At 40.1% G+C, this 17,493-nt stretch overlaps 1 protein-coding gene across 17 annotated transcripts in view; it reads right to left on the bottom strand.

Moving 5' to 3' along the window:
- Window positions 1-17,493, bottom strand: part of LOC134735712 (putative uncharacterized protein ZNRD1-AS1) — an 82,112-nt gene that overhangs the window by 46,220 nt on the left and 18,399 nt on the right. For 8 of the 17 annotated variants that reach the window (XR_010119105.1, XR_010119103.1, XR_010119104.1 and 5 more), the window contains exon 3: window positions 2,842-3,044. The exons of 5 other annotated variants lie outside the window; for them this stretch is intronic. Coding sequence is in view for 1 of the 12 variants with exons in the window: in XM_063632641.1 (XP_063488711.1) it covers window positions 9,841-9,890 (50 nt within the window). In the remaining 11 variants the exon portion in view is untranslated. Of the gene's footprint in view, window positions 1-1,924; window positions 3,930-9,840; window positions 9,891-17,493 lie in introns of those variants that run through there. 4 more of the 17 variants (XR_010119101.1, XM_063632641.1, XR_010119111.1 and 1 more) reach the window with 3 other exon arrangements.

Raw genomic sequence — 17,493 nt, 5'->3', positions numbered from 1 at the left:
TGCAAAGTAACTTTTCTAACTTGTTAGTTAAATACCTAGGAGTATGATCACTGTGCTGTATGGCGATCTTGGTGAGTCTATGTTTAGCCTTATAAGAAACCGCTCAGGGCTGGGTGTGGTGGCTCACACCTGTAATCCCAGCACTTTGGGAGGCCGAGGTGGGTGGATCACAAGGTCAGGAGATCGAGGCCATCCTGGCTAACATGGTGAAACCCTGTCTCTACTAAAAATACAAAAATTTAGCCAGGCATGGTGGTGGGTGCCTGTAGTCCCAGCTACTTGGGAGGCTGAGGCAGGAGAATGGCGTGAACCTGGGAGGTGGAGCTTGCAGCGAGCCGAGATCACACCACTGCACTCCCACCTGGGCGACACAGCAAGACTCCGTCTCAAAAAAAAAAAATTAGTTGATATATCCTATGGTGGTGAAAATGGATTCAACCAAGCTGTTGAGTTATCTACTGAAGTCCTCTCCAAAGTGAAATTTATTCAAAAGAAGAAATTAATAGGGATACATTGATGAAATCAGCCAGGACACAGGCAGGTACTGTTTTGGTGTTGAAGATACACTAAAGGCTTTGGAAATGGGAGCTGTAGAAATTCTAATAGCCTATGAAAATCTGAATATAATGAGATATGTTCTTCATTGCCAAGGCACAGAAGAGGAGAAAATTCTCTATCTAACTCCAGAGCAAGAAAAGGATAAATCTCATTTCACAGACAAAGAGACCAGACAGGAACATGAGCTTATTGAGAGCATGCCCCTGTTGGAATGGTTTGCTAACAACTATAAAAAAGTTGGAGCTACACTGGAAATTGTCACATATAAATCACAAGAAGGGTTTCAGTTTGTGAAAGGATTTGGTAGAATTGGAGGTCTCTTGCGGTAGCAAGTGCATTTCCAAAGAATGGAATACCAAGGAGGAGACGATGAATTTTTTTACCTTGATGACTACTAGGTAGTCGACATGGGTCCAGCAAAACATGCCTCACTCTCCAGCATCTAACCCAAGGAGCATACTCATGGTGGAATCCAAACAGATCCCTGCCTTACAATTGAAATATTTCTAGAACTTAATCCATGAGCACTGGATATTGAAAAGAAAACAGAAACAAAACCAGACCCAACCCTACACTTTGGTTTGTAATGGTGTCAGCGTAGCAGCCTACAACTAAGTTCCTGAATGCCACTTTGGACTAATTTAAAAAAGAATCCCAGTTTTTACTTTTACTCAATGGTGAAATTGGCTGCTCTTGTATTTTATTTAAAAAAATGATTTTTTAAACCTTTATACAAATAAGCAAAAATACTTTAACTGCTATAAACCTTCAAAAGTTAATAGAAGTGAGATCATACTGGTTTCTTATTTTGATTGGAGAGAAATTAAATTGCTACATTTTGCAGTGACCCATTTACATGGCATTCTCAGCTTAGACTGCATAAGAAGAAATATATGTGGTGAAATGTTGGAACCATTTCTCTCATGGTCTCTGTTTAATGATGAAAGGGTGAGCTAATAGGAGGCAATTTCAACTTCACTTCCTCACACCACTCCTTCCCCCTCCAGACTGGCTGTTTCAAGGATGCAAATTGCATTGCAAAATCAAACTGACTCATGAAGCATTTGGGCCAGTGCACTGTTTACTTCCATCTGTTTGCAGACACAGTTGTGCCCGGTGTTTGGGAGTTCTTCGTATCAATGTTCCAACAAGGGTCCCTATAACCTTAACCTACTCGAAACCAGTTTGGGATGGACGTGATGGGGCTTCTGTGCTATTGCTGGGATTGGGAGAAATAAAACATGCAATTTAAGTGGAAGCAAGAAAATTAAAAATAAAATAAATAAATCCATTGCCTGATTCCATGTCTCCCTCCAATTACTGCCCCATTTCTCTGACACTCCTTATAGAATAATTCCTTAGTCAATTGTCTCATAATGTTTTTAATATATCAAATGGATTTATGGACAGTGTTTCAAAAGTCAAATACTTCTACAAGGCTTGTTATGAACCCAGATGTCCCCAATCTTTCATGTACACCATTTCCTGAATCCTAGAGGCAATCTATTTTATTTATTTTGCCTAATTTTTTGATAGTTACATCTGTGCCTCCAAATAGTGTGTTATAGTGCTGTTTTGTTTTTCACTCTTATGTATCATCCTTAGTGTATAGCTCCCTTTCATATACCCCTGTCCTCTCAATATAGTTATTTTATAATTTTGGTTAGCTGGGTGTTCACTGTTTATATTATTATGACCAGAGAAATGCTATTCACAGCTAGACTAGGAAATGCTATTCACAATTAGATTAGGAAATGCTGTTCACAAGGATTATTTTCCTTCCTTGAATTGACTTTTTAATTTCCCTGGAATTAATAAATGTTTTATCCCTTCAGGTGCTCAATTTCTATTGTACTCATTATAAAATCTCTTCCAAATCTGCCTCCAGGGCCTCTGCTATAGTTTGAATGTGTTCCCCAAAGTTCACGTGTTGGAAACTTGATCCCCAATGCAGAGATATTGGAAAGTAAGGCCTAACAGAAGCTGTCTGACTCATGAGGGCAGAGCCCTCATGAATAAATTAATATCATTATTGTGGGAGTGAGCCCATAATAATAATACTGTCCCCTCTCTTGCCCTTGACCCACTTGCCATGTGAAAACACAGCAAGAAGGCTCTTGCCAAATGCTGATGGCTTGATCTTGGATTCCTAGCCTTCACAACTGAGAAAACAAATTTCTGTTCTTCGTAACTGACTCAGACTATGGCATTCTGTTATAGCAGCATAAATGAACTAAGACAGTCTTCATGAATATATTAAACCATGTCCCGTGTTCTACCAACCTCATCTTTGTGAAGACACTTCCCTTGGTCCTGCCACACGTGGACTGGTGCATGCACATCTGGGCTGATTTCCAAGATGGTCTTCACTTCATCCTGGGCATCCCTCTGCCTCTCTCTTATGCTGGCTCTCCTATTGCCTGGATCCCATGTGTCCCCTTTTTTGGTTTTCTCCATCATTTTTGTTTCTCATTTCATCCGTGTTCCTCAGGGAACACAGAAAGTAAAATCTGAAAGCCTAAGCTTCTGAAAATGTCTTTAGGCTACCCTAGCACTTATTCCAACCTGGACTTGGTATGGAATTCTGTATTGAAAACATTTTTCCTAGGAATTTCCATGACATTCCATCAACATTTTTTAGCTCCCAATGTTGCTTTTCTTGCCTTTTGATGTTTTTGGGATTTCTTCTTTTCCACCCACCTTCTAAAATTTCATTGTGATGTGTCTTGGTGTGGGTCTGTTTTCATCTACTATAGTAAGAACTTGGTTGGGGCCATTACAAGTTAAATTTTTGTCTGCAAACTTGGAGAAATTTTTTAAATTTTAAATAATTTCTATCTTTCCATGCTTTTAGAATTTGTATTATTAAGTTGCTGAAAATCCTTGACTGATAGCCTAGTATTCGTATAGTTCTTCTGTCTTTCTTGACATTGCTTTTCCATTTTTAATATTTAGTGGTAGTACAAATTTACTCTTCCAAGTCGTCTATTGAAATACTTATTTAAATGATCACTTTTTGATTTCCAAGAGTGCTTTTGGTTCTCTGATTGTATATAATTTTATAAAATCCTATTCATCATTTATAAATGCCGTATCTTATTATTTCTTTTAGGTATTATTGAGAATAGTGGTAGTGATAGTGGTAGTGGACCTGTTAGACCTCCTGGTTGTCTCCTTTCATGGTACCATGAACTTTTCTTCATGACACTTAGCTCAGCAGTAATTTCGTATTTCTCTTTGTAAGTTCTGCTAAATGTGCATCTCCTTCATGACAGTGCAAACATCAAATTGCCAGCATCTTACTTTTGCTCTTCACTGTATCTTCAGGGTCTAGTAGATCACATGATTCATCAGAGGACTTGAAATACAGGCTGAATGAGGAAATATAAGTGTGGTTAGGCAGGGAAGTCAGACTGTCTTGATCAATTGCCCCTTGATGTTCTCCTGAGCACTGCGTCTCACGACCTCCTGTCACAGAACATTCAGGGACACTAAAAGACTTCACTGGCATGGGATACAGAGTCATATCCACCACCAGATGGACAGGGAATCAATGAAAGATGATTCCATTAAGAGAAAATTCCCTGGGTCCACTCCACCCCCACCACCTGCTTAACCTCTCTGAGTCTCCCTTTCCCTGTCTATACAAAGATATCACATATTGGGTTTCTCGTGGGTTTGCATTGAAGATCAAATTTGACTCTCTCAGTAAAACACATGGTATTATACCTTGAGGTATATTAAGTGTTCCGCTACTCATAGCTACTAACCCTATATTGATTACAGCATTTGGATTGTTTCTATCATTTTGCTTTTATAAACCAAAATTCAAGAAACATCCTTGAACATATATTTTTTAGAATGTGTGTGGTTATCTTCTTAGGAAAAATTCTTGAAAGAGAAATATATGCATTGAAATATAAGTCCATTTATATTGTTAACATGTGTCGCAAAAGTCCCCTCTAGAAATTTATACCCCAGGTGTTTTTTTTTTGGTTTTTTTTTTTTTTTTTTTTTTGAGATGGAGTCTCGCTCTGTTTCCTAGGCTGGAGTGCAGTGGCGCAATCTCGGCTCACTGCAAGCTCTGCCTCCCAGGTTCACACCATTCTCCTGCCTCAGCCTCCCGAGTAGCTGGGACTACAGGCGCCCACCACCATGCCTGGCTAATTTTTTTAATATATTTTTAGTAGAGACGAGTTTCACCGTGTTAGCCAGGATGGTCTTGATCTCCTGACCTCGTGATCCACCCGCCTTGGCCTCCCAAAGTATACCCCAGTTTTTCATCAGCCTTTATGACAGTGTATTTTCCCTACCTCTGGATAATATGCTCATCATTTACTTTCACATATGCCAAACTGACAGACTTTAATTTTCATTCCCATTTCTAATGTCATGTTCTCATTTTTCCTCATATTCATTAATCATAGCGTATATTGTCTGATATTTGATTTATTCTTTCCCATATTGCTTTCTAATATTATTATTTTCCTATTGGGATGTAGGTACTTAAAAATGTTGAATTTAAGAAAAAAAGCAGCTCTTGACATCTGACACTGACAGTAGGTTTCACTGCTGTTAGAAGCTGTCCTACTGCTCAACACTAGGCCATATTATTCTTTTCTTGGACATAAACCGTATTACAAAACATCAGACAAGGACACTCTGGGAACATGATAAAACAAGACAAAACAGGGGCACTACATAATTTTGTATAAGCACAGACAAAAACCAAGGCACTGTGCACCTCACAAAATACCAAACCTCTCCCCTTGCTGGCTAATATGAGTGACGGCTGTTTCTTTACCAACCACAACTTTATCCTTGCTCTGCTCTGCATTTATTATGGGTAAGATTTATTGAGACAGTCGTAGAAATGTTCCTGCTTCTTGACAACACCCAATCTAGAGTGAACCCCTACCTCCTTAGCTCTCCCCAAAAACATCCACTCAAAGACCAAATCCTATATTGCATTTTTTCTAACATCCTCATGCTAAGATGGTGTGCATTCTGTCTTGTGACAATGAGTAATAAACCCCAGTTGTTCGGCTATAGACGTTCCTGGTGGTCTTTTGCTGAAAGACATTGAAATACGCTACCTTTTGTCTTTCCGATTATTTATGTGTCTTTGAATTTGATCACAGGCATATGTTTGTATATTTGTGAGTTTGTGGTTGACATAGAGAAGTTTTATTTTTTATTTATGGCTTTTCATATTTGGGTCATGCTTAGAGAATCTTTTTCTACCTCACAATTGTAAAACTTAACATATATTTTCATCTAGGTACAGATGATATGAAGAGAGGGAAGTCCCAGAGTGAAGAGAAACACAGAGATATGTTTGATTTGGGGAGAAAGCTGCGGGGAATGAGCAAGAAGCAAAGAGTTCTAAGATGGAGTTTTAACATTTAAAACCTGGTCAGGTGTGGTGGCTCACACCTATAATCCTAGCACTTTTGGAGGGCAAGGTAGGCAGATTACTTGAGGTCAGGAGTTCAAGACCAGCCTGGCCAACACGGTATATTTACCAAAACATACAAAAACTAGCCGGGTGTGGTGGTGCGTGCCTGTAGGCCCAGCTCCTTGGGAGGCTGAGGTGGAAGAATCGCCTGAACCTGGGAGGCGGAGGTTGCAGTGAGCCATGATTGCCCTACTGCAATCCAGCCTGGGCAGCAGAATAAGATACTGTCTCAAAAATGAAAAAGTTTAAATCGTTTGCTTATAATTTTAAAATATGTCTACAAAGCCTATATTTTATATGGAATCTTCAATAAATACTTTCTCCTGGGCTAAGTAATGACTTATATACCTCCTTGTGTTCACCAGGTTATAGAAAACAGTAACACCAAGAGTCTCAGAGAAATATTGACAAGGATTAGCTCTGGTGATAGGCATTTTTGAAAATGTATGACCTTGAGTTGATAAATCATGTTTTGGTAATCTATATGTACACTCTAATTGTTAAAATACATATTGAACTTTCTTGGGCCTGCTGTATTTTAGGGATATGTCTAAGAGCCACATAGCCAAATCCATGGCTTCTATGTGAAGATGATTTTAATGTATTTCAATCTGGGAGTCACAAGGTATCTTTTTTGTGGGGGAGATTGAAAACTAAGAGCACTCTAAATAAGCACTATCAAAAATGGTAACTACTAGCTACACATGGCTATTTATATTTCAATTAATTGAATAAAACTTTTAAAAAATCAACTCTTTATCACACTAGCCACATTCCAAGTACTCAATAACCACATGTAACTAGTGCTCCCATATTGAACAGTGCAGATATAGATCAATTTCATCATCACAGAATGTTCTGTTGAACAGCACTACTGCTTAGACATTTTTATGCTCCTCCCAAAATAAAACCTAATCCCCAGTGAGATGATATTTGGAAGTGGGCTTGTTTTACAGGAAGTGATTATGTCATGAGGTCAGAACTCCCATGAATTGAACTTGTACCCTTATAAAAGAGATTCTAGAAAGCTGTCTTGGTCCTTCTGCCATGGGAGGATGCAGTGAGAGGACAGCTATGAAGAAGCAGGCCCTCACCAGATGCGGAGTTAGCTAACACCTTGATATTGGACCTCCCAGTCTCCAGCACTGTGAGAAATACCTTCTTTTGTTTATAAGCCACCTAATCTAGGGTATTTTTGTTATAGCAGCCTGATGGATTAAGATAACTGCTCTTGGTGCTATGTGGGCCTCAAGTCAAGTGCATTAGACACATTTAAAATGAAAGGGTGACTGGTTGTGGTGGCTCACGCCTATAATCCCAGCACTTTGGGAGGCCAAAGCAGGAGGATCGCTTGAGCTCAGAACTTTGAAACCAGCCTGGGGAACATAGCAAGATCCCATCTCTACAAAATATGTTTTAAAATTAGCTCCACAAAATATATAATTTTTAAAATTAGCTGGACATGCTGGCAAGTGCCTGTAGTTCCACCAGCTTAAGAGTCTGAGGCTGGAGGATGGCTTGGGCCCCCCAAGAGTTCGCCACTACAGTGAGCCATTATCATGCCACTGCACTCTAGCTTGGGTAACAGTGTGAGACCCCATCTTGGAAAAAACAGAAATGAAAGGGCCAATATTATTTCTCATAGAGATTGCAAAATCAAAGTGGGTCAGGAGTGAATCTCTATTTTGTGCTTTTAGGCACAAACCATTCCCAGCTCCAAAATGGAAACACATCTGCCACCTCTGTTCCCAGACTAAGGACACTCTCTGCATCCAATCTACAGGTGATAGCTTCTCTTCTATAAGAGCCCAGGGCAAGGCAAACTTAGCGCTAGCTAAGTTTTGGGATGCAGGGAGTCCTACTCGGGGAGAAAAATTTGGGAATATGAAGAGGCAAAGGGGGCAGTCAAGAACTCTCCACAGCTTACCCAGAACAGGATTTCTCAAAGTGCAATCTGTGGAACCCTTGTGGGCTGCTGAAACCCCTTCATAGATCCACAAGGTTAAAAGTATTTTTATAATATAACGAAGACATTATTTGTACTAAAGTAAAACTTGACAAGAAGGGAGGCTATGGTACCAAACTGAAATAGTAGTTATTATATTCTTAACCACTTCTTAGTTATAGAAGAAAAAACAGGTTTCACTTAAATATGTCCTGGTTGAAGTATCAAAAAATTATTAACTTTATTAAATCTCTATCCCAGAATCCACATTTTAATATATCTTAAATGATTAAGTGGGAAGTACGCCTAACGTACTTCTACTACTTTCCAAATTAGGATGTTTGAGGCCGGGCACAGTGGCTCACACCTGCAATTAATTCTAGCACTGTGGGAGGCCTAGGCAGGTGGATCATTTGAGGTCAGGAGTTCAAGACCAGCCTGGCCAACATGGTGAAACCCTGTCTCTATTAAAAATACACAATTAGCCAGGCATGGTGGTGCGCACCTATAGTCCCAGCTACTAGGGAAGCTGAGTCACAAGAATCACTTGAACCCAGGAGGTGGAGGTTTCAGTGAGCCAAAATCGTGCCACTGCACTCCAGCCTGGGTAACAGAGTGAGACCCTGTCTTAAAACAAAAACAAAAATAAATTAAAATGTTTGTGTCCACAAAATCATTTTGTGAGTTGTACTACTCTATTTTTTATGGAATATCCTTTTTACTTGAAAGAATGAATGACAGAAATGATTCTCATTTAGACTTGAATATTTGGCTGACACTTTCTCAAAAATTAACATAAGCCTGTCCCTTCCACATAATCCACTGATGGTATTATTCCCAATGATAAAAGGCAAGCTCTCAAGAGAAAATTAGAATCCTGGGGAACTTGTATCCACCATCATAAGCCTGATGGCTTCCCAATACTTAACAACCTTTTCTGGTGATATCTGTGGTAATATTAAAAAATGTGATTTTTTGATAACTTGTAGTTAAATGTGTCAACACTGGAAGACATAAAGTGGTGAAATTGTGTTTCTTTTTTTAAAAGTCATGTATTATACAAGAAGCATTCAATGTGGAAGACGGACCTACATATTTTAATGTAACAGCATGTGAAATAGTTATTGATAGTTTCATGTTCCACATTATGAATAACCTTTAAGAAGCTAACACTTCTATCATTTTAGTGTAGTATCAAGGATGAATATCCAGTTTTCTAAAAATGTTATTAAAAACATTCCTGGCCTAGCGAGGTGACTTATACCTGTAATCCCAGCATTTTGGGAGGCCAAGGCAGGAGAATCACTTGAGCCTAGGAGTTCTGCCCAGGAGTTCGAATGAGACCCCCATCTCTACAAAAAATAAACAAAATTAGCTGCGGTGGTGTTTCGTGCCTGTAGTCACAGCTGCTTATGAGGCTGAATTGGGAGGACCACTTGAGCCCAGGAATTCGAGGCTGCAGTGTGCTATGATCACACCACTACACTCAAGCCTGGGTGACAGCAGGAGACCAAAACAAACAAACAAACAAACAAACAAAACCCAAAACAAGAACAGCAACAAAAATATGATTGTCTGAGGATGGATTTTTTTTCATACACTTCAACCAAATATAACAGATTAACCAAAATAACAGATTAAATGAAGAAAAGGAGAAGAAAATTCATTCATCTTCTAATGAGACACATAAGAAAAGGATTTACAAACATACAAAATGTAAAAAGATGCACACTTCTCACTATACTGTTTACTTTGGGAAATACTGACTTTGCATAAAAATATTTCTAATATGCAATACATTTATTAATATTCTAAATGAATAAAATAATTTAAATGATTTTAGTTTCTAATATGGTAAATATTAACGTATACAACTCACATAAAATTATCTTCAGAGTCCTCACTAATTCCTAAGAGCATGCAGAGATCCTGAAACCAAAACGTTTGAGAAACGATGATGTAACTCCTAGCTCTGGATTAAGGGAGAATGCGTGACAAAGAGCATTTGGTATAGGAGGAGAGGGGCCAGGCCTTATCCTGTCTCTAGGACTGTGGCAAGGGCTTTGTGTGACCAGGTCAGCCTAGGCTCAGGCTTGGGTCTGGCCCTCAGCCCCCATCTTTTTCATTGTTTTGTTTTGACAGAAGACTATGCCTGTTCTTGTTCTTGTATCTGAGTTCTGGTGTCCATGTCTCCAATCTCCTCTAGGACAGCTGTAGGAGTTACTTTTTCTGTCATTGTCCTCACAAGGCCTGGGGTGGCCCCTGCACACAGGAGTCTCTGTGGTATCAAGAGACCAACTTTTAGACCCATCCAGCTCTTGTCCTTCCAGGGCTGTTTCCTGGACTATTCTTCCCATCTTTTCCCCAATCTTTTTCAGGAAATCAAATTCTGGAATTAGAGACCAGATCTCGGTTTCTCACCTTAGATAAACTCCTGTTAGGTTTCTAACAGGAATTTATTTTTGGCTCACCTACCCCCTCTCCCTGCTTTTGGCTGTAATAATCCTAGTGCTGGCTCAGATCCAAACTCATGGATGTCTGGACTCTAATTTAATTCACAGTTGGTTGGAAAATAGGGTCCGTAAGCCTAGGATCATTTTTTTTTTTCTGAAAAGGGAACTATAATTGTCTGCTGTGGTATATGAGGGTTGGTGTGGGAGGGAGGCGAGAACAGCATTTGTGAGAAAAGTACATGCGGCATTGATGTCAACATGAGCGGTTGTTTCACTGTAGCTGCCACAAAACAGCATGTGGTCTGCAGCTACATTAATAAAGATACTGTTTCTAGAATAGGGAGGTGCTGTACACTGGTCATTCATTCAGCCAATATTTGTTGAGTGCTGGCTATATGAAATGCTAGTTTTACATTTGGAAACTAAAAACAGGCAAAAATTGCTGGCCTTGAGGGGCACATGTTTTAGTGGGAAAACACAGACTATGTACTATAAGCAGAGTAAATAAGGAAAATGTTTCTGTCAAAAGGTGCTGAAGGGTGTGGGGCAGGTGATCCAGATTGTGGGTGTGTGGGGACAGGGAAGATGGCTATTTTACTAGGGTGGTCTGTGGTCTCATTGGGAATGTGACCTTAGAGAAAAGATGAATTATCTATGAGGACATCTGGGGCAGGTTCTTTCCAGGCAGGGGAGCCCCCAGTGTAAAGGCACTGGAACAGGGGCACATCTGTGTTGTGGGAGGAGTTAAGGGGGCTAAGATAGCTGCAGCAGAGTCATTGAGATAAGGTCAGAGATTTGGGGAGATCATGTAGGCTTGAGGATACTGGAAGGGTTCTGACTTTGCTCTGAGTGAGATGGGGGAGATACAAATAGCTGTCAGCAGAGTAGAGACTTGGTGCATCTTTTAAAAGGATCACCCTGGCTGCTATGCTGAGAACAGAATTGAGAGATGAGGGGTGAGTGAGAAAGTGGGAAAACTGTAGGAAACTAGTGCAGTATTTCAGACTAGAGATGCTGGTTGCTTTGCCTGGGGTGTGAGCAGAGAAAAGAGTGGGAAGTGATTGGATTTCGGACATATTCTCAAAATGGACTTCACAGTACTTCCTAATAGATTAAGTCTGGGGTATGAAAAAGAGGAGTCAAACAGGAACCTCTAAATTTCAGACTGTGCAAGTAGAAAAATGAAGTTGTTGTCAGCACAGAGGGGGAAAATTCTGAAAGGGGCATATTTGAGGAGGGGGCACCACAGGCATTCAATTTAGGAAATGTTGAATCTCAGATGTCAGACATTCAAGTAAGGTTGTTGTGTTGGCAGATGGATACGCAAGTTGGAAATTTAGGAGAAATGTCTGGGCTGGGAAAATAGATTTAGGAGCTAATGCCATATTAATGATATTAAAGCATAGAGCATGCATAAGTCACCAAGGGAATGATGGCTACAGAAGAGAAAAAGGACATGTACTGAACCCTGGACCTTCAGTGCTAAGGGATTCATCAGAACACACTCTGACAGCAGACTGCACAGTTCTAACATCACAACTAGAAAGTAAGTAAATCTGAGAATCTCAAATTTTAGTGTGCACAGGAATCACCTGGACAACTTTCTAAGATTCAGGTGGTCTGGAGTTGAGAATGAGATTCTGTGTTTATCAAAAAGTTGAGGCAGACACTGATGGTCTTCAGATCACACTGTTAGTAGCAAGAATGTAGACCAGGATTCCCACGTGGCTGTGCATCAGCCTCACCTGCGGCTTGTTAGTCCTGGGATCCATGTTCCACTTCTGATATGGTGGGTATGGGGGAAGACCTGAGTATTTTGTAACAAATCTACAAGGAATCCTGGTGATCAGCCAGATTGGGAACCACCGAGGTCAGTGATCAACAGTGCCTAGGGTGGGAAAGGGTCTTAAGTCCACATTTAAATGCTATTTTTTCTAATTTAAACATAAAGGACTTCATCTATCTGTCTGTCTGTCTATCTATCTATCTATCTATCATCTATCTTCATTAGGTTGGTGTTTATTTTATTTTGGGAAGGTCTGTGAGAATAGGCTTAAAGCTACATAGCTAGAATCAGCATCTATAATCCCATCCTAGGTGGAGTCTCACATAGGAATCACTGCCCCTGATGCTGGGCACAGATGTCACTGTTCATACCAATGACATTCTAAAGCTAGACACTGGGCCTTGCAGATAGAACTGCTATCATGACTGCTCCTGGCAACTGGACATCGCTGCTGCAACTCACACCACACTTACTAAAACGTGTGCACAGTACCAGCTTGTGTCACCAGCCTGAGTCGGAATCCAGCAAGTGGTTATCTGCCTGGTGGAACCTAAGCCTCACCCCATATCCAGCTGCCAGAATATTTGGAAAAGTGAGTTTTTCTTCCGTGGAAGAAGTTGGTGTCCGCTTCCTACAATGACTCTTTAAGTATGAAATCATACTCTTTAAGTATGAAATTCTCCCTAACATGGAGAGGGTTCAGGTGCTGGGACACAGGAAGATAAGAGTGGAAAAAGAATGAAAAAAAGTCAATTCCTAGAGCAGTAATCTGAGACTAGAACCTTATCTGGTACATCATAGACACTTGGGTTTGGTTGAATGAATGAGTGACTAATTAATTACATCTTTCAATTCCCCCTTGATAGTCTGTTATGAAGTACAGCTTTTTCCTAATCAGTTTATACTCAGATAAGTAGAGTGGCATTGTGGGATGGTGAAACGATTGCTCAAAACTTATCTCTTGTTAGGATTTTTTTAAATCTAGATGTCTAAGACTTCAGAGGACCTGTGTATACACTAAGATTTTATACTAATATTTATATTTCTTTGTATATGCACATATTTTCTGGAAAGAATATCTGTGACATTTATGTTTTTGTAACCCTATTTTAGGAAACCCTCTCTCAAACCACATTTTCCCTCTGTTCTCACACCACCACAACAATCATCAACACAGAAGACTTCTGTGACCAAAGGTGTGGGGGTTTTTCCCCACATACCAAGCAGTGGACACCAGCTGGGTATCCTCCAGTTCAATGTCAACACTATCTACCTGGAGATAGCATCATATCCCACAGATTGGGGGCTTAGTCCCCAAGACCACTCCACATCAGACACCAGTTGCAGGAGTTCCCACCACCCGCTTTGGGCTTCACTAATTCGCCGGAGCAGCTCACAGAATTCAGGGAAACATTTATGTTTACTAGTTTATTATAAAGGATATTACAAAGGATACAGATGAAAATACATGTAGGGTGAGGTATCAGGGAAGGAGCACGGAGCTTCCATGCCCTTCCTGGGCACACCACCCTCCAAAAACCTCCACTTGTTCAGTTACCTGGAAGCTCCCTGAACCCAGTTCTCCTGGGTTTTTATGGAAGCTTCATGACACCAGCATTCCTTCTCCCAATGTATAGTGTGGGATCCTCTCTGGAGAGGGTCTTAAGACCCATAATCAGAAAGGCAGAAGATTAGAGTCCTGCCTTGGGACAGGTGAAATGAGGCCAGAAGAGAGATTCTGATTCCTGAGGCCTGCCGAGGCCTAACACACCCAGTATTATTACGAAAGACCAAAACAAGGGAATATAGGAGCTAGGAACCAGGAACTGTGGCCAAAAACCAATCTATAACACCACATACTCCCACAGTCTTAGTCCACTCAGGCTGCTATAACAGAATACCTTAGACTGGGTGGCTTACAAACAACATAAATGTATTTCTCACAGTTCTGGAGGCTGGTAAGTCCAAGAGCAAGGTGTTGGTTAATTTCATGTCTGATGAAGGCCCCTTTCCTGTTTCATACACGTATATCTTCTCCAAGTGGCCTCACATGGCAGAAAGGTGAGGAGAACTACCTGGGGTCTTTTTGATAAAGGCAGTGATCCCATTCATGGGGGCTCTGCATTCATAACCTAATCACCACCAAAAGGCCCCACCTCTAAGTATCATCACACTGGGGATTAAGTTTTAAACATAGGAATTTGGGTGGGGGATTGGAGACACAAACATTCAGTCTAGAGCATCCATAAAAGTCTAAATATTTATCCTAGGTTTGTCACCATGCTACTCAAACTCTGATCTATGAATAGCTGATATCAAACCATTTCTTCACAAACTCTCCCAAAAAGGAGAAAGGAACACTGCCCAACATATTCTATAAGGTATGTTCTATAAGGCTGGTACCAAAAGCAGACAAAAAAAATCACAAAAAAACTACAGATCGCTATTCATGAATATAGATGTGAAAATCTTCAAGAAAATACTAGCAAACAACCCAGCAACATACAAAAATAATTATACACCATAACAAAGTGAGATTTATCCTAGGAATGCAAGATGGGTTTAATATCCAAAAATCAATTAATGTAATGTATTATATCAATAGAATAAAAACCTACAATTATCTCAATAGATGAAGAAAAAGGTTTTGATCAAATTTGATACTCTTTCATAATAGAAACAGTCAACAGGTGGGCACATTGGCATGTGTCTACAGCTCCAGCTACTCAAGGAGGCTGAGGCAAGAGAATCGCTTGAGGCCAGAAGTTTGAGGGCATCTTGGGCGATGTGTTGAGACCATGTTACTTTAAAAAAAAAAAAACAAAGTCAACAAACTGGGAATTGAAAGGAACTTTCTCAGTTGGATAAAGGGCATCTATAAAAAAGCTACAGCTAACATCATACTTGTATTAGTCCATTTATGCATTGCTTTAGAGAAATACATGAAACTGGATAATTTATAAAGAAAAGAGGTTTAATTGGCTCAAGGTTCTGCAGGCTATACAGGTTTCTGCTCCTGGGGAGGCCTCAGGAAACACAATCATGGTGGAAGGTGAAGGGGAAGCTAGTACATCTTACGTGGCTGAAGCAGGAAGAAGAGAGAAGGGGGAGGTGGCACACACGTTTAAAAAGCCAAATCTCACTACAAAATCTCAATGAAAATTCACTATCATGAGAACAGCAAGGGAGAAGTCCACCCCCATGACCCAATCACCTCCCACCACACCCTTCCTCCAACACTGGGGACTACAATTTGACATCAGATTTGGGCAGGTACACAAATCCAAACCATATCAATATTTAATGGTGAAAGACCGGTTGCTTTCCTCCTAAGATCAGCAATTAAAACAAGAATATCCACTCCCACTATGTCTATTCAACATTACTGAAGGTTCTGGCTAAGATAATTAGACAAGAAAAAAGCAATAAAGTATATTCAGATTGGAAAGAAAGAAGTAAAACTATATTCACAGATGACATGATCTTTTATATAAAAAATGCTAAATAATCCACTAAAGAGCTATTAGAACTACTAACTTCAGCAAAGATAAAGGATATAACACCAGTATACAAAAATCAATTGTATTTCTAAACCCTTGCAATGACAAATCCAGAAATGAAATTAAGAAAACAATTCCATTTGTAATAGCTTTAAAGGAACAAAATACTTAGAAGCAAATTTAACAAAAGAAGCGCAAATCAAACATCAGTGAAAGAAATTAAAAATCTAAATAAATGGGGTAAAGTTCATGGATTAGATTTAATATAACTCAATGATTATATTTCCAAACATAGCTTCAGCACAATCCCTATCAGATTCCTAAATGACTCCTTTGTAGAAATTTGCAAACTAATTGTAAATTTGTAAAGAAATTAAAGGGACACAGACTATGCAAACAATCTTGAAAAAAGAACAATGGGCCAGGCACAGTGGCTCATGCCTGTAATCAATTGCAGCACTTTGGGAGGCCGAGGCAGGAGGATTGCTTGAGGCCAGAAGTTCAAGACCAGCCTGGGCAACACAGCAAGATCCTATCTCTACAAAAAATAAAAATTAGCGGGACATGGTGGTACACACCTGTCATCCCAGCTATTTGGGAGGCTGAGGCAGGGGGATTGCTTTAGCCTAGAAGGTTGAGGCTGCAGTGAGCCATGATTATGCCACTGCACTACAGTGTGGGTTACAGGGTAAGAAACTGTCTCTAAAAAATAAAAAGAAGGAAGAAAAGAACAAAGTAGAACTCATTCTTTCCGGTTTCAAAACATCCCATAAAGTAATGGTAATCAAGACAGTGTGGTACTTGCATAAGATAGACATAGATCAATAGAATAGAATTGAAACTCAGAAATAAAACCATGTGTCTATTGTCAACTGATTTTCAGCAAGGGTGCTGAGCACATTCAATGGGGAAAAGCATAGTCTTTTCCACAAATGGTACTGGGGAAACTTGACAGCCACATACAAAATGATGGAGTGGACCTTATGGTGATTGAAGTGTGTACTCCATAAGGTTTGTCTAAGACCTGACCACCAGTACCTGTGAATGTGAACTTATTTAGAAATGGTGTCTTTGTATATGAAGTTAAGTTCAGGTTCCCAAGAAGAGATCATCCTGGATTTAGGGTGGGACCTAAATCCAATGACTGGTGTCTTAATAAAAGAGAAGGAGACGTGACATAAACAGAGAAGAGACACAGACAAGAATGCCACGTGAAGATGAAGGCAAAGACTTCAGTGATGTATCTCCAAGCCAATGGAGCAAAAACCACCAACAGCTACCAGAAGTTAGGAAAGTATCATGGAATGAACTTTCCCCCAGAGCCTCCAGAATAAACTAATCCTGCCAACACCTGGATTTCAAACTTCTGGCCTCCAGAACTGTGACAGAATACATGTTTGCTGTTTTAAGCCATCAAATCTTGGCAATGTGTTACACAAGGTCTAAGAAACTAATACAGGCCTTTACCTCACATTGTATACAAAAATAAGCTCAAAATGGAAGAAAGACCTAAATGTTAGTGGTGAAATTACAAAATTCTTGGAGGAAAACCTAGGCGATAAATCTTTATGAACTGGCTGGGTGCGGTGGCTCACGCCTGTAATCCCAGCACTTTAGGAGGCTGAGGCAGGTGGATCACAAGGTCAGGAGTTTGAGACCAGCCTGACCAACATGGTGAAACTCCGTCTCTACTAAAAATACAAAAATTAGCCAGGTGTGGTGGTGCGCACCTGTAATCCCAGCTACTCAGGAGGCTGAGGCAGGAGAATGGCTTGAACCCAGGAGGCAGAGGT

This window comes from Symphalangus syndactylus, chromosome 23 (genome assembly GCF_028878055.3).
Source record: "Symphalangus syndactylus isolate Jambi chromosome 23, NHGRI_mSymSyn1-v2.1_pri, whole genome shotgun sequence".
Classification (NCBI taxonomy): domain Eukaryota; kingdom Metazoa; phylum Chordata; class Mammalia; order Primates; family Hylobatidae; genus Symphalangus; species Symphalangus syndactylus.
The sequence above is the reverse complement of the archived record's forward strand: the minus strand, read 5'-3'. Positions and strand labels throughout refer to the sequence as shown.